We start from the raw sequence: 22,402 nt of genomic DNA on the forward strand, positions 1-22,402 counted from the left end.
TCAGAGGCGTGTCTGGTGGAGTGAACGACAGGCGGTTCGAAGCCTGTCTGGACTCACTTGATCGTTGGTTTTTTTTATGTGTCTTTAGGTATTTTTTGTTTGGGTCTGGGGTCATTTTGTTTTGTTGTTTTTATTATTTCCCTACTTCCCTAACCCCAACCTCACTCGCCCCAAGACCGTTCGTCTTGTGGGTTGTGGGGTGGTGCAGGTTGGTCACGCTGAGCGTTCTCAGAAGACCTCTGCACCTGGGGGGGGGGGGGTTGTTAGGGGCGTTTTTTCTGGTTTAGTTAGGGCCCGGTTTCACTCCAGCCTCGGTGGGCCTTTGTACCGTTCGTCATTGGTGTTGCTGGGGTGTGGTGCAGCGGGAACATACCTCAGTCGGAGGGGTGGGCCGATCTGTTGCCGTTCGCCATTTCGGTAGTTCTACCCCTCCCGATAGGCTGGGGTATGGTCGGGTTGAGACACCGGACGTATTTCCGGTTTTCCGCTGCGCCTTGGGGTTGGGGCCGGGTTAGTTTTTCCTGTTCCCTTCCCCGGCTTGATGTTTTGTGCCGTTCGCCAAAATTGAGCTGCCGAGGGGCTCTGGGAGGGACCTGGGGTCTTTCGGGGTGCCGGGGAAGGTAACAGGGTTTATCGGTTGTTTTATTTGCCCCCGGGGTTGTTTAAGGTAGTCCTCCGGGGGTTGGACTTTGTTGTTTTTTGTTTCCTTCCAGGTTCCACCTTCAGGGTTGATGGGATGGTCGTCTGGGGGGGAATTGGCTTGTGGGGCCGCCTAGCCAAGTGTGGCCAGGTCTGGGGTTCCTGGGTTGTGGGGAGGGAGCCTCCTGGGGTTTGATGGTACGGTCCTCTGGGGGGCGCCGTTTGCTCAATGTGTACCTGGGGACCTCTGTGGGGTTCAGGCCTTGGCTATTTCTCCTGGAACTGGCAGTAAAGGCCTTCTGGGGGGTGTTGGGCTCTGCAGGTCGTTCTGGGGGGGTTGTTTGTTATTTTTCTTTGTGCATTTATGTTTGTATTGTGTTTGTGGGGCTGTGTTGGGTTTTTGCATTTGGGAGTTTTTTTTTTCTTCCCGGGGTTGGATGGGACGGTCCCCTGCGGAGGTTTTGGGTGGGTTTTATGTTTTTTCTTGTATGTTGGATTGTACTAGGGACTGTTTTGGGGTTTTTGTTGATGCCAGCCGGCCTTCCAGCTGTGGTGCCCTGTCCTGTTGTCTGTGGTGGACCTTGGGAGCGTTACGCTGTCTGCTTCCTGACGAGGACCCCGGAGGGAGGTGCTGTTCTCGGACCTGGTCTGTTCGGTCGCCGGGAGGCTTCCCGTTAAAGGTTCCATCAGACGCAGGTCCGCTCCTCAACCCGCGTCGACACATAACATGCCCAAATGAGACACGTCTGACATTATCTCTGGTTAAGGTGTGGCTTGACAGGAATGCAACACTTGTCGCCCATTTCCTGGACACGTCTGTGTGTGGTGGCTCTTGGTGCATTAACTTCAGCCTCAGTCCACTCCTTGTGAAGCTCCCCCAAGTTCTCAAATCTGCTTTGCTTGACAGTCTTCTCAAGGCTGGGTGTACTGTTGGTTGGTTGGGTGTACTGAACCAATCTGAGACATTCACAGTATTTATATGCATAAATACTGACTTGAAATGAAATATTTGAATATTTTGTGATACACTTTTCTGTTTTGGGGAACTGTAGGCCATTATTATGAAAAAAAAACCCTTGAAACATTTTAGTTTATATGTAAATTAACTTTTGGAAATACCTCACAAAAAAATTGAACTTTTTAAAGATATTCAAATTTTTTGAGAAGCACCTGTATAGAGCTGATGTTATAATGTCAGTGGGTTCTGGATTCATTAACAGGTCAGTACTGGCAGGTGGCAGGTTGCCCCTCCTCCTCCCTCACCATAGCCACAGATGACATCCCCCTTGGCTCCTACACTATGGACATTGTTATATACCACTATCGCAGCAAGGAGAAGTTCATTCCTCTGGGATATGGCTCCACTCAGTTCTCCATCACTGGTAAATAATTACTGGAGATGAAGAAGCTCGATTGTCATTGTACAAGAAATACAATGAAATTCCATTTGGTAGCATCTCTTCAATGTCACCAGCATAGAGAAGAAAAAGAGAAAACAACAACAAAAAAAAACAATTTTAAAGGTAACATAAGTAATAAATATTAATTGTAGAATATGTTATATATAAATATCCTGTATTAAACTAGTGCAAAAACAAAACAAAACACAAACACAAAACCGTTGTGTGGAATAATCCATTTATTGGACTGGGAGGTAGTACTAGGTGTGTGTGTGTGTGTGTGTTGGGGTTATGGTACATTGACATTGAATTTTGACTAAATCTGATTATTTGCTGTGACTTATTTTCTGACTGTCTCTCATGTCTGGTATTGGCTTCAGATCAAATCCCCTTTGTGGTCTCCCTTGACCAAGTCAATGGCATTTTAGCCACAGACACTCACTTCATCCAAAACAAGGCGATCGCCTTCACAATCACGCTCCACGACCCCAGCGCATACCTCAACAATGCAGACATCACCTTCAACTGGGACTTTGGGGATGAAAGTGGTGCCCTCATATCCAGGGAGTTGACTGTCACTCACACCTACATCAGCGCTGGTGCCTTCAAGCCCCATGTGGTGATACAGGCCGTCATCCCAGATAAAGCTTGTGACTGTCCTGTTGATGACCCCACCCAGGCCCTTGGTCCACATGTTGATCTGAGCCCCACAGGTAATGAACAGCAAGACAACACTAGAGCTGAATATACAACGTGGTGGAGATACTTACATAATCCTCAGTCATTGTTATGATTTTCTTTGATGTTGGTTGGTTTTATTTGCAGTAACACTATAAATTAGCCTTTAACTATTCCTGCACACTGTTACATGCTGCAATATTAGCATGTACAAGGGCAATACGGATCCTAAACTCTTTGCCTAGCTCAACCTCAAATTGTGCAACATCTTAGTAAGGTAAAATCTACAGGATCAAGTTTTGATCAGGATCCATGAAGACCTCATGGGTCATGTCACGAGTCACATTTCTGATGTTCAATTTTGGTCTCAGTTTACTCTGGTTTCCATGAATGTGTTTCCATGAATTATTACAATCTTGCCCTGTGACAGACTGGCTTTCTGACTTGGGTGTACCCTGCATCTTGCCCAGTAATCACTGGATCAACTCCAGCCAGACCCTTCATTGGAATATGCGAGTACAGAAAAATAATGAAAACGGAATATTATTATTATTATTATTTATTATTATTATTATTATTAGGGGAGGTGATGGTCTAGTGGTTAAGCATTGGGCTTAAGACCAGAGGATCCTCTGTTCAAGTCCAAGCCTGACTGGAAAATCACTAAGGGCCCTTGGGCAAGGTCCTTAATCCATTAGTTGCTCCCCGTGTGTAGTGAGTACCTTGTATGGCATCACCCTGACATCTGGGTGAATGTGAGGCATTATTGTAAAGCGCTTTGAGTGTCTGATGCAGATGGAAAAGCGCTATATAAATGCAGTCCATTTATTATCCTGGTTCATTCACCAAACTCTAGTGAGTCTCTGTTATTATCTTCTTGTTAGACTGTCTCCATTACTTTTACATTGATATTTATTCTACATTCAATTCAAGTACCTTGACTTACTATTTATGGTTTCTGGGTCACTTTTCTCTGCACTTTGTTGTGTGGGCCGCCAGAAGAGGATGTACTGCTGGCCCACCACCAAAGGGCGCCCTGCCTGAAGTGCGGGCTTCAGGCACGAGAGGGCGCTGCCGCCACGGACACAGCCGGGAGTGACAGCTGTCACTCATTAATTCCTGACAGCTGTCACACATTCTTCATCATCGCACTCCATAAAGACCAGACGTCATCTCCACCTCATCGCCGAGTATCATACTTCATTGGAGGTAATACTCTCAGCCTTTTTGTGAGATTTATAAATCTGTTATTGTGAGTGTTTGCAGGAGAACCGGTCGTTTTTGCGGAGGCTGTGCAAGACGGCGCTCCTTTTCATCTGAGACCGCTGTAACATATTGAGTGAGAGGTGGAGGTGGCATTCCCACCGCTGTTGTTACTGGGTGTACACACACCCACACTTGACTGTCTTTGTTCTTCGCCAGCAGTACCAGATCCGACAGTCGGGGACGGTGATCACCTGGGAATTTGGGACTTGGCGGCTCCAGTATTCACCAGGTTCTGTGGTGGCGGAAATCGTGTGGTTCCGGCTCTTCTCAGGACAGACGTCTTCTATCCTTGAGCCTGCCCACACGTCACCTTTGTAATTTGACTGTAATTATATTCTGAGATTGTCTGTATGTTCGTTGTGCACGTTTCACAACATTAAATTGTTACCTTTTGGCTCATCTATTGACCGTTCATTTGCGCCCCCTGTTGTGGGTCCGTGTCACTACACTTTCACAACAGGATATCTCGGCCAGCGTCATGGACTCCGAGGGGCATCACCCGGCTGTTGAACGACCAATGGGAGAGCAGGGAGCGCAGGCGTCTGCAGGAGGCATGATTGGTGAGCTACAGCACATTCTCACCGCCTTTACGGCTCGGTTGGACCAAATGACCGAGCAAAACATCCTCCTGAACCGCAGGGTGGAGGCTCTCTCCGCACAGATGGCGGCGAGCGCTCAGGGCGCTGCTGCAGCTCGTCCTCCTGCCGCCCCTGTGCAGAATATAAACGTTCCAGTGGTGGTTCAACAACCCCTCCCACCATCCCCTGAAGCATACATAAGCCCTCCTGAGCCGTACGGAGGTTGTGTGGAGACGTGCGCGGACTTTCTCATGCAATGTTCGCTCATCTTCGCACAACGTCCCGTCATGTACGCGTCAGATGCTAGTAAAATAGCTTATGTGATTGCTCTGCTTCGGGGTAAAGCACGCGCCTGGGCTACGGCGCTCTGGGAACAGAATTCACGGTTGTTATCAGCATACACTGGGTTTGTGGGGGAGTTCAGAACAGTGTTTGATCAACCTAACAGAGGAGAGACCGCTTCAACCGTGCTGCTGTCAATGAGACAGGGACGCGAGAGCGCAGCCGCTTATGCAGTCAACTTCCGCATCGCGGCTGCGAGGTCCGGCTGGAATAACGTTGCGCTCCGCGCCGCCTTCATAAACGGACTGTCGTTGGTTCTGAAGGAGCAGCTGGTAGCTAAGGAGGAACCGCGGGATTTAGATTGGCTTATCAATCTCGTTATACGGTTAGACAATCGGTTGGAGGAACGCCGTTGGGAGCGAGGCGAAGGACGTGACCGGATACGCGCCGCCCCTCTCCCTTCCGGGTTCGAAAAGGCGCCGCCCTCCCCACGCTCCACAGCCGCAGCGCTCCGTGGGGTAACAGCTCCCCCTGCTGACGTTGTTAGGGAAACGCACAGGGCCAAAATGAGGAGGCTGATCCGCGGGGAGTGTTTTCTCTGCAGCTCAAAGGAGCACATACAGAAAAACTGCCCCAAACGGCCAAAACGACAACACTCGCCCTTAGAGACTGGGCTAAGGGGGGGTCAAAACATTCAATTGAGACACACAGATTGCCACACGACTCCCAGTCACAATCCTGAGCGGGGATTTAACCCTTCAAGCCCCAGCACTGGTGGACACGGGGTCAGAAGGGAATCTGCTAGACAGCAGATGGGCAAGGGAGGTAGGGCTCCCTCTGGTGGCGCTTCCTTCGCCATTACAGGTTTCGGGCACTAGATGGCACCCTCCTCCCTTTACTCACACACAAGACACAACCAGTAACTCTGGTGGTGTCTGGAAACCATCGGGAGGAGATTGAGTTTTTTGTAACTCCTTCTACCTCCCGCGTGATTTTGGGCTTCCCATGGATGTTGAAGCACAATCCCCGGATTGACTGGCCGTCTGGGGTGGTGGTTCAGTGGAGCGAAACCTGCCATCGGGTGTGTTTAGGATCCTCGGTTCCTCCCGGTTTACAGGCTAAGGAGGAGGTCAAAGTCCCTCCCAATCTGACGGCAGTGCCGGTTGAGTACCACGATCTTGCTGACGTCTTCAGCAAGGATCTGGCACTCACCCTTCCCCCGCACCGTCCGTACGATTGTGCCATTGATTTGGTTCCAGGCGCTGAGTTCCCGTCCAGCAGGCTGTACAACCTCTCACAACCTGAGCGCGAATCAATGGAGACCTACATCCGGGACTCATTAGCTGCCGGGCTGATCCGGAACTCCACCTCCCTGATGGGGGCAGGTTTCTTTTTTGTGGGCAAGAAAGATGGCGGACTCCGTCCATGCATTGATTACAGGGGGCTGAATGAGATTACGGTTCGCAATCGATACCCGTTGCCATTGTTGGATTCCGTGTTCACCCCCCTGCATGGAGCCAAAATCTTTACTAAGCTGGATCTTTGAAATGCGTATCACCTGGTTCGGATCCGGAAGGGAGACGAATGGAAGACGCCATTTAACACCCCGTTAGGTCACTTTGAGTACCTGGTCATGCCGTTCGGCCTCACCAACGCCCCCGCGACGGTCCAAGCCTTGGTTAACGACGTCTTGCGGGACTTCCTGCACCGATTCGTCTTTGTATATCTGGACGATATTCTCATCTTTTCTCCGGATCCTGAGACCCATGTCCAGCATGTACGTCAGGTCCTGCAGCGGTTATTAGAGAACCGACTGTTTGTGAAGGGCGAGAAGTGCGAGTTTCACCGCACGTCTTTGTCCTTCCTGGGGGTTTATCATCTCCTCTAACTCCGTCGCCCCTGATCCGGCCAAGGTTGCGGCGGTGAGAGATTGGCCCCAACCAACAAGCCGTAGGAAGCTGCAACAGTTCCTCGGCTTCGCTAATTTCTATAGGAGGTTCATTAAGGGCTACAGTCAGGTAGTTAGCCCCCTGACAGCCCTGACCTCTCCAAAAGTCCACTTCACCTGGTCGGATCGGTGCGAAGCCGCGTTCAAGGAGTTGAAATGACGGTTCTCTACTGCGCCAGTTTTGGTGCAGCCCGACCCTAGCCGCCAGTTCGTGGTTGAAGTGGACGCCTCTGACTCAGGGATAGGAGCCGTGCTGTCCCAGAGCGGAGAGACCGATAAGGTTCTTCACCCGTGTGCCTACTTTTCACGCAGGTTGACCCCGGCTGAACGGAACTATGACGTCGGCAATCGAGAACTCCTTGCGGTGAAAGAGGCTCTTGAGGAGTGGAGACACCTGTTGGAGGGAGCGTCTGTGCCGTTCACGGTTTTCACTGACCATCGGAACCTGGAGTATATCAGGACCGCCAAGCGGCTGAACCCCAGGCAAGCCCGCTGGTCACTGTTCTTCGGGTGTTTTGACTTCCGGATCACCTATCGCCCCGGGACCAAGAACCAGAGGTCGGATGTCTTGTCCCGGGTACACGAAGAGGAGGTCAAAACTGCACTGTCGGATCCACCGGAACCCATCCTGCCGGAGTCCACTATCGTGGCCACCCTCACCTGGGATGTGGAGAAGATCGTCCGGGAGGCCCTGGCACGGAGCCCGGACCCAGGTACAGGTCCGAAGAACCGTTTATACGTCCCACCAGAGGCCAGAGCTGCAGTCTTGGACTTCTGTCACGGCTCCAAGCTCTCCTGTCATCCAGGGGTGCGAAGGACCGTGGCAGTTGTCCGGCAGCGCTTCTGGTGGGCGTCTATGGAGGCCGACGTCCGGGAGTATATCCAGGCCTGCACCACCTGTGCCAGGGGCAAGGCTGACCACAGGAAGGCCCAAGGACTACTCCAACCACTTCCTGTGCATCATGCCCCTGGTCCCACATCGGCCTGGATTTCGTCACGGCCTCCCGCCGTCCCAGGGCAACACCACCATCTTCACGATAGTGGACGATTCCCAAGGCGGCCCACTTCGTGGCCCTCCCGAAGCTCCCAACAGCCCAGGAGACAGCAGACCTCCTGGTCCACCATGTTGTCCGTCTGCATGGATACCACCGACATCATCTCAGATCGTGGTCCCCAGTTTCCTCACACGTCTGGAGGAGCTTCTGCAGGGAACTGGGGGCCACCGTGAGCCTCTCGTCCGGGTACCATCCACAGACGAACGGACAGGCAGAGCGGGCCAACCAGGAACTGGAACAGACCCTCCGCTGCGTCACATCCGCGCACCCGACGGCCTGGAGTAACCATCTGGCCTGGATCGAGTATGCGCATAACAGCCAGGTGTCTTCCGCCACCGGCCTCTCCCCATTTGAGGTGTGTTTGGGGTATCAGCCCCGTTGTTCCCGTGGTGGAGGGAGAGGTCGTGTGCCCTCGGTCCAGGCCCACCTGCGGAAGTGCCGTCGGGTGTGGCGCTCCGCCCCGTTCTGCCTTGTTGAAGGCCCGGACTAGGGCGAAGACCCATGCAGACCGCCGGCGATCCCCGGCCCCTGCTTACCAGCCCGGGCAGGAGGTGTGGCTGTCCACGAAGGGACATCCCCTCCAAGTGTACTCCCCCAAGTTGAAGGACCGGTACATTGGACCTTTCAAGATCCTCAAAATCCTCAGTCCTGCCGCAGTGAAGCTCCGACTCCCAGCTTCACTGCGGATCCACCCGGTTTTTTCATGTGTCCAGACTCAAGCCTCACCACACCTCACCTCTGTGCTCCCGGTCCGGCGCCGCCTCCTGCCCGGATCATTGACGGGGAGCCGGCTTGGACAGTGCGCCGGCTCCTGGACGTCCGTCGAATGGGCCGGGGGTTCCAGTACTTGGTGGACTGGGAAGGGTATGGACCTGAAGAACGCTCCTGGGTGAAGAGGAGCTTCATCCTGGACCCGGCCCTCCTGGCCGATTTCTACCGCAGACACCCGGACAAGCCTGGTCGGGCGCCAGGAGGCGCCCGTTGAGGGGGGGGTCCTGTTGTGTGGGCCGCCAGAAGAGGATGTACTGCTGGACCACCACCAAAGGGCGCCCTGCCTGAAGTGCGGGCTTCAGGCACGAGAGGGCGCTGCCGCCACGGACACAGCCGGGAGTGACAGCTGTCACTCATTAATTCCTGACAGCTGTCACACATTCTTCATCATCGCACTCCATAAAGACCAGACGTCATCTCCACCTCATCGCCGAGATATCATACTTCATTGGAGGTAATACTCTCAGCCTTTTTGTGAGATTTATAAATCTGTTATTGTGAGTGTTTGCAGGAGAACCGGTCGTTTTTGCGGAGGCTGTGCAAGACGGCGCTCCTTTTCATCTGAGACCGCTGCTACATATTGAGTGAGAGGTGGAGGTGGCATTCCCACCGCTGTTGTTACTGGGTGTACACACACCCACACTTGACTGTCTTTGTTCTTCGCCAGCAGTACCAGATCCGACAGTCTGGGACGGTGATCACCTGGGAATTTGGGACTTGGCGGCTCCAGTATTCACCAGGTTCTGTGGGGGCGGAAATCGTGTGGTTCCGGCTCTTCTCAGGACAGACGTCTTCTATCCTCGAGCCTGCCCACACGTCACCTTTGTAATTTGACTGTAATTATATTCTGAGATTGTCTGTATGTTCGTTGTGCACGTTTCACAACATTAAATTGTTACCTTTTGGCTCATCTATTGACCGTTCATTTGCGCCCCCTGTTGTGGGTCCGTGTCACTACACTTTCACAACACACTTTGGTAGTCAATTGTTTCCTGGCTTTATAATTGCGGTCAGAGCTATTGCATTATTTCCTCATGGTTGCCTCTGTGTTTCTGACCCATGCTGCTGTTCTGTGTTTGCCTGATGTTCCTGGTTTTGGACACCTGGTTTAATTGTTCATGTACTCTGACCTTCTGCTTGTGTTTGTGGACAACTCTTTTGCTGCTCCCTCTCAGGACACAGTCTCTGCTGGAGTGATTTCCTGTGTTCTTCGCCTCTGCTCAAGTAAGCGAATAAACCACCTGTTTGCTTGTTTGCTTGCTTGAGGACTTGCAGATATGGACACAACCAGTGATCCAAATGAATTGCAGGAGTTCTTCCACAACTACACCTAGAAGGTTGCTGACGAATGTACTGGAGTCACCAGCATCCATAGAAGGAGGTGTTTCTTATTTGAGGGAACTCTAGGTATCATCTAGAAGAGTCACAGTGCACAACGTGAGGAAATTCCAGGCTGTGGAGGAAGCTAAGAAAGTGGGTTGTGATGGTCCTGAGAGTGGACAAGTAGGTGTTTGTTTGAGGAATCTGTGACCAGGTCACTCGCCATCTGTGGTATAGTGACTCTTGACCTGCTTACAGAGAAACCAAATCACTTCCTACAAACCTACACTTCATCTCACTGCACTTACAGAGGAAGGTGGTTCAGCTGTAACTGATGCCTTTGCTGTATTGCCACACTGAGATGGCTACTTTGAGTAGTTGTTAATGGCTGGTCCTCCTGCTGGGATGTTACACACATCCAATGCCAAAAATCTTGTGGCTGATTCTCCCAACCCAGTCTCACGGCAAGTCGTGATTCAGGAGCACGAAATATACATTAATCCATTGGTTCGTGATATTGTGACAAAAACTGCCTCATTTTCGTCATGGCAGCATGAATTCATTCTCATTCATTCCGTGATGGTTGCACGAAATTAAAAGTGAAGCGGGGGGAGGGGGTCGGGGTGGTTATGGTTAGGGTGGGGGGAAGGAGTACGATTAGGTTATGGTTAAGGTTAGGGTTGGGGGTTGGAGTAGGGTTAGTAATACTGAGTTAAAAAAAAGCCCCGTCATGAAAATTTGACTCATTTCGTGCCGGGAGCACAAAAAAAAAAAAAGCGTGAGACTGGGCTGGATTCTCCAGTCAACTGTGAATCATATGTTGGTGAGCTTGCAAAGCCGTGAAACAGCTAAGGACAGGGAAAGCCCCAGGGATTTACAGCATCGGAGCTGAGGTCCTATGACCAGTGGAGAGGCTGTTCTCTTGGCATTGCAAAGAATCTTTGTTTCAATCTGGATAATTGGGTATCATCCCAAGAGACTGGAAGAAAGGAATTGTCTTGAAAGCATAATTGCATGGACAGCAACAAATGTAGGGGTATTACACTGCTCTCTGTGCTAGATAAGGTGCTTACAAGGATTATTCTTAATGCACAGTAAATTTTGAACAATAAATATACTCTGCCAGGATAACATTTGGTTCCAGTCCAAATAGAGTTAAATACACTCTATTATAGAATGAAATTAGCTCTACCGTCTTGTCAAATCATGTTTTTCAACTCTATTAAGAGTCATTCACGGCATGATAGAGTTGATTTTACCCTGTGATAGAATTGATTTAGCACTGTGATAGAGTATATTTAATTCTATTTGGACTGGGACCAAATGTTATTCTGGCAGAGTATATTTTACTCTGCAAAATTTACTGTGTAGGGTTCAGTTTCAGCTACTTGTCAGTTGTCACACAAGGACTGGTGCAATCTGCCTTCACGCCATCGACTGCATTCTTGCTTTGTGAGTACTCATCGAATGCATGCATGTGTGAATATTGGCAGTTCTCCTTTGCAACCTATTTTGATTTTCCAAAAGGGTTTTATTCATTTGATCAGGCTGCTCTCTGGGAAATCCTGAGAATTCTTACGATCGCCAAGAAGTTGTTGGACATCATAGATGGCCTCTTCACAGATAATGTGAGTGCTGGGCTGGAGACTCCGAGTATTTCCAAGTGAAGCCTAGTGTTCATTTACATCACATGGATAGGGTTGTGAAAACCAGTGACTTAGGTGCCTTTGTTGTCATGTAAAGTTTATGGACATGGACTTTGTAGGCGATGTTGTGATCTTTCTTGAATCAACAGATGCACTCATTGCAGCACTTGAGATGTTAAGAGTGGAGTGTCTGGGTTTGCAATGTCATGGGTCAAGCCTACAATCCAGGCTTTCAATGACATCCTAGACTCTATTATCAAAGTGTATCTGTGTGTGATAAAAGTGCTGAACTTGTAGAGACATTTACATATTTCGGCATTGACATTCATGTCTCTGGGTCCTCTGCCTTTGCCACTGAGAGATGCTTGAGAAGAGCTGATAGAGTCATGAGTTTGCTGGACAGAGATGTTGGATGATGCTGAAACCTATAAACATTCGCCTTGCAAAACATCTCTGTCCAGCATAGTTGCAGGAGAATGAAGGTCCACATCCTTAAGAGCTTGGTGCTTCCTGTCTGTCTTACTGGATTGCTGTGAAACATGGACGCTAACCAGGGACCTTAGGTGATGAGTGAATGTCTTTGGTACTATGTCTCTTCTGAGGATCCTTGGGTACTACTAGAAAGACTTTGTATTACTTTGGGAAACTCAGATGAAGCATTGCATTGTGAGATAATGCCAGCTATACAACCATAGCCATGTGACACATTTCTCAGTGCATGATCCAGTACGCAGGTGCTGAGGACCCCAGCGGCTGGAGAAAGACAAGGGGACACAAATATCTGACCTGGCTGGCAGATAGATGTTAAGGTGATGATGGATTGGTTGACTGCTTGGGTGGTTGCTATTGCACAATTGGGATGGTTCCATGGTGTGGTGAATGTGGTGATGCTCTGCATTGGCACATGCTTCTTTATTTGGCTTTTGCATATCTACTGTAATTGTAATTGAAAAACTACACTCAACAAAAATATAAATGCAACACTTTTGGTTTTGCTCCCATTTTGTATGAGATGAACTCAAAGATCTAAAACTTTTTCCACATACACAATATCACCATTTTCCTAAAATATTGTTCACAAACCAGTCTAAATCTGTGATAGTGAGCACTTCTCCTTTGCTGAGATAATCCATCCCATCTCACAGGTGTGCCATACCAAGATGCTGATTAGACACCATGATTAGTGCACAGGTGTGCCTTAGACTGTCCACAATAAAAGGCCACTCTGAAAGGTGCAGTTTTATCACACAGCACAATGCCACAGATGTCGCAAGATTTGAGGGAGCGTGCAATTGGCATGCTGACAGCAGGAATGTCAACCAGAGCTGTTGCTCGTGTATTGAATGTTCATGTCTCTACCATAAGCCGTCTCCAAAGGCGTTTCAGAGAATTTGGCAGTACATCCAACCAGCCTCACAACCGCAGACCACGTGTAACCACACCAGCCCAGGACCTCCACATCCAGCATGTTCACCTCCAAGATCGTCTGAGACCAGCCACTCGGGACAGCTGCTGAAACAATCGGTTTGCATAACCAAAGAATTTCTGCACAAACTGTCAGAAACCGTCTCAGGGAAGCTCATCTGCATGCTCGTCGTCCTCATCGGGGTCTCGACCTGACTCCAGTTGGTCGTCGTAACCGACTTGAGTGGGCAAATGCTCACATTCGCTGGCGTTTGGCACGTTGGAGAGGTGTTCTCTTCACGGATGATGCGAAGGAGATGTGTTGCACTGCATGGGGCAAATGGTGGTCACACCAGATACTGACTGGTATCCCCCCCCCAATAAAACAAAACTGCACCTTTCAGAGTGGCCTTTTATTGTGGGCAGTCTAAGGCACACCTGTGCACTAATCATGGTGTCTAATTAGCATCTTGGTATGGCACACCTGTGAGGTGGGATGGATTATCTCAGCAAAGGAGAACTGCTCACTATCACAGATTTCGACTGATTTGTAAACAATATTTGAGGGAAATGGTGATATTGTGTATGTGGAAAAAGTTTTAGATCTGTGAGTTCATCTCATACAAAATGGGAGCAAAACCAAAAGTGTTGCATTTATATTTGTGTTGAGTATACTAGAACCATGAAACAAATTTGGGTTTAAATAGACTCACCACAGATACACCCACCACATTTTGCACACGTCCAATATGACACGTTTCTCCTAGTTTGGAATATTTGTGCCACAACCAAAGATGTGTCATTCAAACAAAATTGAAATGTAGTCGGTCATATTAAGATAAGATAAGATAAGAAAAGCCTTTATTCATCCCTCAGTGGGGGAAATTTCAGTGTCACATTGCAGCATAGAACAGTAGGAATAGACAGAAGGGCATGCAATAAAACGAACAAGTATCTCTTAAAAAACAACAACTAAAAAAGCACTGAGTACGGAGTAAAGCTAAGGCTACCATTGTTCAGTTCAATGCTGTACTGCTGGGATGTTTTACACTGTCGGGATGTAAAAGTGATCAAATAAGTGACTTCAGCATGAAATGTACAGTAAGTTACTCTGATATTTACAGTATGGACAGGTTAAAATATAGTAGGTAAAGTGACTTGAGTTTGCACCATAAGTTAAATTATTGCACCTAATAAATACAGCAGGTAATGACATGATTATTGTCCTGGTTGCTATGGTTACCACAGTACTAGCATTGTTCATTGTACAGTCTGACAGCAGCCGAGAGAAACGATCTGCAGAATCTCTCCCTCACACAGTGAGGGTGGATGAGTCTGTCACTGAAACTGCTCTCCAGAGCAGACAGAACATCCTGTAGGGCAGTGATTCTCAACCGGGGTGCCGCGGCACCCTAGGGTGCCGTGATCGATCGTCAGGGGTGCCGTGGGTATTTTTCATATTCGCGATTACCGTGAATTATTTATTTTATCCACAAAGCATAAAACGACTCAGAATCTGATGTCAAACGTGCTGCAGCCTTGCTCTCGTCTTAAGGCGGGACAATAACAAGGAGGCTGACGGCTGATTAAAACTGTACCGTCTCCTTCAAAATCCGTCTAAAATGCGGAGCTGTCGGTGTGTGTGTCAATGCCTGTGTTTGTGCGCGCGGAGTTAACAGGCTGCAGACTGCGAGGGAGGGGGTGGGTGAGGGAGATTCCTGAATGCAGGCGCGACACGTTCAGTGCGCAACGAGCGCAGAGCAGAGAGAGGATTTTAACCCAAGTGAACGTTAACAAAACGGAAACGTGAAGCTGCCTTTACTTCTCTCTGAACTTTCTCTAAAGGTGTGATTCTGCCGTTACCGTCCTGTTCACACCATGTGCGCGTCGTATGCTGAATTTATGAGATCATGAGATGAAATAAACGGTCAAATATCTTTAAAAACATATTTAAAAAATGAGAATATATGAATGAACTGAGCCACAAAAAAAAAACAATGTTCACACGCACAGATCACAAAAAGCAGGTGAGAACTCTGAACTTTAACAGCTGTTATTTTCCAAAGGTATTTATTTGTTCAATCTTGAGCTTAATGCAGTGTTTAAGCACAAAACGTGACTGATGAGGAGAAACAATTTCAGAAATGCAACAGAAACAACCACAAATCAGAAAAAGTTGGGACTGTATGTAAAATGAAGATAAAAATAAAAATGTTGCACCATTCCCAGTTTCTCCACTCACAAAAGCCAAACGTTCTTCCAGAGTTGTGTAATTATACTACAATAGTAGAATATAAAGAAGGGGAAAAAAAAGAAAAAAATAGACAATATATTCGTCAATCGCAATTATTTGTCTGACAATTAATCGTCTCCAGAAATTCGTAATCGTGACAGCCCTACTTGAGATCAGAGCGCAAAATGCTTGAGGATTTTCGAAATGCGGTGTTTTCTGTATCGATTTTCTATTGCGATAATTGGGTTTTAGGCAAAACCAGAGGTAATAGCATTATAATATTATTTTGGTTGGTGGTGTGCCGCAGGATTTTGTAAATATAAAAAGGGTGCCGCGACTCAAAAAAGGTTGAAAATCACTGCTGTAGGGGGTGACACTCGTGGTCCAGCATAGATGTAAGTTTAGCCAGGACCCTCCTGTCCCCCACCTCCTGCACAGAGTCCAGAGGACAGCCCAGGACAGAGCAGGATTTCCTGATGATCTTATCCAGTCTTTTCCTGTGAAGCACATGAACAGGTCAAAACGCAGTCCTTATGGAGATTAATACATTACTTTTACTGATCACTGCTAAGAAACTGATACAACCTCTGTGTGTTTGCAGTCAAAGTTCCTACACTGGTGTCTGCTGCTGTCCCACTTCTGATCTCCACAGACACACCTGGTCTGACTGTCAACATGCTTCCTTCAGACGCAGAGGAGGACAATGCTGAGGACGAGGTCTCCACTACTCAGCTTGAAGACGTGACAGCCAAGAGTCCCCCCAAGTTTAATGCTGGCACAAGTACAGACATACAGACACACAGACACAATACAGACACAAGTCGCCAGAGACACACAGAGACCGACACACATCGAGTTAGAGAAAGAGACTTCTCGAGACAGACTCAAGGAAACAGACGCACAGAAACAGAGAAACATAGAGATAGAGACACAGAGATACAGAGTTAAGGAGTGTAAACATATGTTTCCCATGTCAATAAAGCTCCACTGAAATGAAATAAGACAGAGATGCAAGGAGCCAGAGACACAGAGATTAACACACAGAGAAAGACACTTCCAGAGACAGACAGAGACACACAGAGATAGACACACATAGAGATAGAGACACAGAGATACAGAGTTAAGGAGTGTAAACATATGTTTCTCATGTCAATAAAGCTCCATTGAAATGAAATAAGACAGAGACACAGAGATACAGACTTAAGGAGACAGAGACACACAGAGATACAGACTTAAGGAGACAGAGACACACAGAGACAGACACACATAGAGATAGAGACACAGAGATACAGAGTTAAGGAGTGTAAACATATGTTTCCCGTGTCAATAAAGCTCCATTGAAATGAAATAAGACAGAGACACAGAGATTAACACACAGAGAAAGACACTTCCAGAGACAGAGATTTGTGGAGATAGAGACACACAGAAATAGGGAAACATAGCGATAGAGACACAGAGATACAGACTTAAGGAGACAGAGACACACAGAGACAGACACACATAGAGATAGAGACAGAGAATGAGACTTGCAGAGACACATAGAGACATGAGAAGACAGACACACACACAGGGTGACAGAGACACACAGAGCCAGAAACACAGATGGAGACTCAAAGAGACAGAGACATAGAAATAGAGACACAGAGTAAGACACAAGGAGACAGAGCCAAAAAAGATGGAGACTTAAGGACACACACACACACACACACACACACACACACACACACACACACACACACACACACACACACACACAATGTGATGTGGTGGAAGCTTGTGTATACAGTGGTGCCTTTTTTTTTTTTGCTGTATTTTATAAGTACATGTTTCCTTGTCCATAAAAGCCCAGACTTTCTCACTCTTTGTGAGTAAACCAGAGATCAAGTTCAGATTGCGACTGTACAGTGCATCCGCAAAGTATTCACACCACTTTACTTTTTCCACATTTTATGTTTCAGCCTTATTCCAAATAGGAGTAAATTAATTTTCCCCCCTTACATTTTTACTCACAACATCCCATAATGACAACATGAAAAAAGTTTTTTTTTAATTTTTACAAATTTATTAAAAATAAAAACGAAGAAATCTCATGTACATAAGTATTCACACCCTTTGTGCAATACTTTGTTGATGCATCTTTGACAGCAATTACAGCCTCAAGTCTTCTTAAATATGATGCCACAAGCTTGGTGCACCTATCTTTGGGCAGTTTTGCCCATTGCTCTTTGCAGCACCTCTCAAACTACATCAGGTTGGATGGGGAGCATCTGTGCACAGTCATTTTCACATCTTTCCAGAGATGTTCAATCACATGCAGGTCTGGGGTCTGGGGGACATTCACAGAGTTATCCTGAAGCCACTCCTTTGATATCTTGGCTGTGTGCTTAGGGTAATTGTCCTGCTGAAAAATGAACCGTCACCCCAGTCTGAGGTCAAGAGTGCTCTGGAGCAGGTTTACTAAGAAGTGACTTCTGTCTGGCCATTCTACTACAGGCCTGATTGGTGGATTGCTGCAGAGATGGTTGTCCTTCTGGAAGGTTCTCCTCTCTCCACAGAGGAATGTTGGAGCTGACACAGAGTTTATGATCACCTCCCTTATTAAGGCCCTTCTCTCCTGATCACTTAGTTTAGAAGAGTTAGGAAGAGTCCTGGTGGATCCGAACTTCTTACATTTACCGATGTTGGAGGCCACTGTGCTCATTGGGACCTTCAAAGCAGCAGGAATGTTTCTGTACCCTTCCCCAGATTTGTGCCTCGAGACAATCCTGTCTCGGAGGTCTACAGACAATTCCTTTGACTTCATGTTTGGTTTGTGCTTTGACATGTACTGTCCACTGTGGGACCTTATATGTACTGTAGACAGGTGTGTGTCTTTACAAACCATGTCCAATCAACTGAATTTACCTAAGGTGGACTCCAGTTAAGCTGTAGTAACATCTCAAGGATGATCAGTGGAAACTGGATGCACCTGAGCTCCATTTTGAGCTTCATGGCAAAGACTGTGAATACTTATGTACATGTGATTTCTTAGTTTTTTAAATTTTATTTTTACTACCTTTTTAAAAACATTTTTTTTACATTGTCATTATGGGGTATTGTGTGTAGAATTTTGAGGAAAAAAGAATTTCATCCATTTTGGAATAAGGCTGTAACACACACACACACACACACACACACACACACACACACACACACACACACACACACACACACACACACACACGAAAAAAAAGGGACAAAGTGAAGCTCTGAATATTTTCTGGATACACTGTAGTTCAGATAGTTGTACTAATTAAACCTTTGCCCAAAGGTTCCAAATAAAAGTGGACAAATAATCAAATATGAGTGAATATCTTTTATTTTTGAGTATGCCTTTTCAGATGGTCATTTTCTTTTGAGTTTGTTTCATTATAAAAATATTTACTTATCTTTATTTTATTTATTTTGTCATGTTCATCATCTAATTTGTTAATGATGCAATATGTGCTGTCTAGTATCTACCACCACTACAAGAAAATTCTCAATCTGTGGGAAATACTGTGCTATGCGATGATGATGGAAGATTAAATGGAACAAAAGCAATTATCCAAAACTGATTCAGTAAAACATCATGTTTTAAATGTATTATTTTCACTGAATCCAGTGAAAGTGGACATGAACGATGGTCACCTCATGTTACCTCATAAAGCTCTTCAGAGTTGTAATTGCAAAAATATGTTCATATTCAACTTGACTTTAATATTGTAACAAATAGACGAAAACCCAATGGGACAAAGAAAAAAATAAGAAAAGTTATTTTAATCTTCCAGTTTTATGATATAGAAAGTGGTTTCAGTCATGATCATATATGTTAATTGTATATATTGGACTCAAATTTCAAAATAGCCAGTATGGTTCTTTAAGAATGGCATTGATTCCAGCTGACCAACTGACTTCCTAAAATGTGAATGTGATGTAAATGTTTAAACTGGTACTCTTTAAAGTGTCAGCTTCATTTTTATGTACTTACGAGGACTGTAGTATAATTTACATTGTAGTATTACTTCCTTTTTCACTGTCTGCTCTCACCAGGTACAAAGGGGACATTAACTCTGACAGGCCAAACTGCAGTGGCGGTTCTTTCTAAAAGAGATGCAGACGATAAACCCGCCGATGACGACTGTGTAATATATCGCTATGGCTCCTTCTGTACTGGCATTGAAGTAGCAGTCGGTGAGTTCCTTTAGATTCGGGAACCTGTGACCTTTGCTGGCTGCCACTCCTCTGCCATCTCCTTCCTGCCCAGATCATACGGTCTCTCTCTCTCTCTCTCTCTCTCTCTCACACACACACACACACACACACACACACACACACACACACACACACACACACACACACACACACACACACACACACACACACACACACACACACACAAAGACAGACAGACAGACACGTTACATGCTTTTTATATAGAATAATATATTTAAAAATAATTCACAGATTAGAGAAGAAGTGATTTGATGTTTGGTATGAGGCCATTTCTGGTCTCTGTAAGCACCCAAGATGTAACCGAGCTGCTTATACGTATATGTTTTCTTCTTATGATTCTCAATTTTTTAACCCCATTAATCCATAACATTCAGTCAAATATAGCCCAAATTATACCTTTGAGGAAGCCCTATGATCACATTAATAATGTGGCACACTTTTCAATATGATTGGAGCATTTTTCAGTGGTGATCCTTTCATAGCCATCTTTACAATCTGGAGTGAGTGAGGTGCACAGCACGATGCTATTGTATTGTTGACCATAAGTGTTCCCTTTCTCTCTTGTCTCTTCAAGATAACAATAACTACAGACTACTCCAAATAAAATCCAAATTTTGACAGGGCATGGATAGATTTGTGAAGGTCCCCATCCTCTCCCTCCAGTCTTTATTGCATTCCCCCAACCACAACCTCTGGACAATGTGGCACTGACCACAACTGAAATCAACGCAGCTTCATAAATCAGCATTCACAGTTCAATTTATTTTATTTATATAGCCCCAAATCACAACAACACCGCCACAAGGCGCTTCACATGGGTATGTCCAACCTTACCAAGCCCTGATTTTGTTCATCAGCTGTGAAGACTGTTTCTTTCCTAAGTCAAAGGGGGGGAGGAAAACAAAGGATGAAATGACAACCATTTTCTTTCTTAAAATTTGGAAACACACAAACTAGTCCAGTGTCAGAGGGCCAAAAATGGACCTGAGCGGTAACCAGCTGGAATGAGTTGATTCTAATACAGAATTTCCTCAGCAATATTTTTTTGTTCCATCTGGAGGCAATCCATTACCTTGGCTACCAAAATACAGAAATAAAACAAATTTGTGAAATATAGTAATTTGAATATCTCTGTGCCTATTTATCCGATAGGCATGATTTTTGTGTCAAAATATATGATACTGTTAAGGTCGAGGACCGGGTTGCGTGTTAGACCCAAATGCAGGAGCAATAAGGCAGAAACAGGAGGTATAAACAAGAGTTTATTGAACAAAACAAACTGCGCAGTGGAAGAACAAAACCAGGAAAACTTTGACTGACAGGACAGACAGGGCAACAGGACCGGAACCAGGGACTGACAGGACAGGGACCAGGTGAAGCAAGCCTACGGAGCTAGTGGGGCTGGATCAACTGCAGGGGAGAATAAAAGGGCATGTGAGGTAGTGCAGCTGCATTTTGGGCACACATCTAGAAATAATCAAAGCTAAACTTAAATAGTTCATTCTGTGTAGAAGTTCAGGATCAAAGTTCAGTTTGCTCAGGATCAAAGTTCAGTTCACTTCAGGAGTCCAGCTCAAAGTTCAGTTCATATCAATGTTCAGGATCAAAATCTTAGTGCATTCAGGACTTCAGTTCTACATGACACACCCAGATGATAGCCAATGAGGGCTTGGCAGACTGGCCTACTTACTGGATGTTGAAACCAGGATATTACAGCCCCTAACGTTTTGTTTTTAGGGCACTTTCACTATGGACACCAGGTCCATGGGGACGGACACACTCTTTGTAGCCAGGCCTATCAGTGCCAGTGACTGCACTGAAATCACTCATGACCAATGGAGTGTCTCCTCTGAGGAAGTCATGAATTGCCAACTCCAAACACTTGTCTATAAGTGGTTATTTGGGGACATGATTGAGACATTCAAAGCATCCAACAGTTTCTATGATAGGGCTGTGGCACCAAAATTAAAGAAGAAGTAGGACAGCATTTCTGTAGCACTTTTCCATGCAGCAAATCAATCAATCAATCAATTTTTTTATATAGCGCCAAATCACAACAAACAGTTGCCCCAAGGTGCTTTATATTGTAAGGCAAGGCCATACAATAATTATGTAAACCCCAACGGTCAAAACGACCCCCTGTGAGCAAGCACTTGGCTACAGTGGGAAGGAAAAACTCCCTTTTAACAGGAAGAAACCTCCAGCAGAACCAGGCTCAGGGAGGGGCAGTCTTCTGCTGGGACTGGTTGGGGCTGAGGGAGAGAACCAGGAAAAGACATGCTGTGGAGGGGAGCAGAGATCGATCACTAATGATTAAATGCAGAGTGGTGCATACAGAGCAAAAAGAGAAAGAAACAGTGCATCATGGGAACCCCCCAGCAGTCTATAGCAGCATAACTAAGGGATGGTTCAGGGTCACCTGATCCAGCCCTAACTACAAGCTTTAGCAAAAAGGAAAGTTTTAAGCCTAATCTTAAAAGTAGAGAGGGTGTCTGTCTCCCTGATCTGAATTGGGAGCTGGTTCCACAGGAGAGGAGCCTGAAAGCTGAAGGCTCTGCCTCCCATTCTACTCTTACAAACCCTAGGAACTACAAGTAAGCCTGCAGTCTGAGAGCGAAGCGCTCTATTGGGGTGATATGGTACTACGAGGTCCCTAAGATAAGATGGGACCTGATTATTCAAAACCTTATAAGTAAGAAGAAGAATTTTAAATTCTATTCTAGAATTAACAGGAAGCCAATGAAGAGAGGCCAATATGGGTGAGATATGCTCTCTCCTTCTAGTCCCCGTCAGTACTCTAGCTGCAGCATTTTGAATTAACTGAAGGCTTTTTAGGGAACTTTTAGGACAACCTGATAATAATGAATTACAATAGTCCAGCCTAGAGGAAATAAATGCATGAATTAGTTTTTCAGCATCACTCTGAGA

The 22,402-nt window shown here is 46.4% G+C and overlaps 1 protein-coding gene across 1 annotated transcript in view; it reads left to right on the top strand.

Moving 5' to 3' along the window:
* The window catches only part of LOC117511444 (melanocyte protein PMEL-like), a 42,412-nt gene that overhangs the window by 11,907 nt on the left and 8,103 nt on the right, over positions 1 to 22,402 (top strand). Inside the window, exons 6-9 of the mRNA XM_034171469.1 lie at positions 1,860 to 2,021; positions 2,420 to 2,752; positions 15,822 to 16,001; positions 19,292 to 19,432. Of these exons, the coding sequence (XP_034027360.1) occupies positions 1,860 to 2,021; positions 2,420 to 2,752; positions 15,822 to 16,001; positions 19,292 to 19,432 (816 nt within the window). The remainder of the gene's footprint in view (positions 1 to 1,859; positions 2,022 to 2,419; positions 2,753 to 15,821; positions 16,002 to 19,291; positions 19,433 to 22,402) is intronic.

Source organism: Thalassophryne amazonica, chromosome 6 (assembly GCF_902500255.1).
Source record: "Thalassophryne amazonica chromosome 6, fThaAma1.1, whole genome shotgun sequence".
NCBI classification, from domain to species: Eukaryota; Metazoa; Chordata; class Actinopteri; order Batrachoidiformes; family Batrachoididae; genus Thalassophryne; species Thalassophryne amazonica.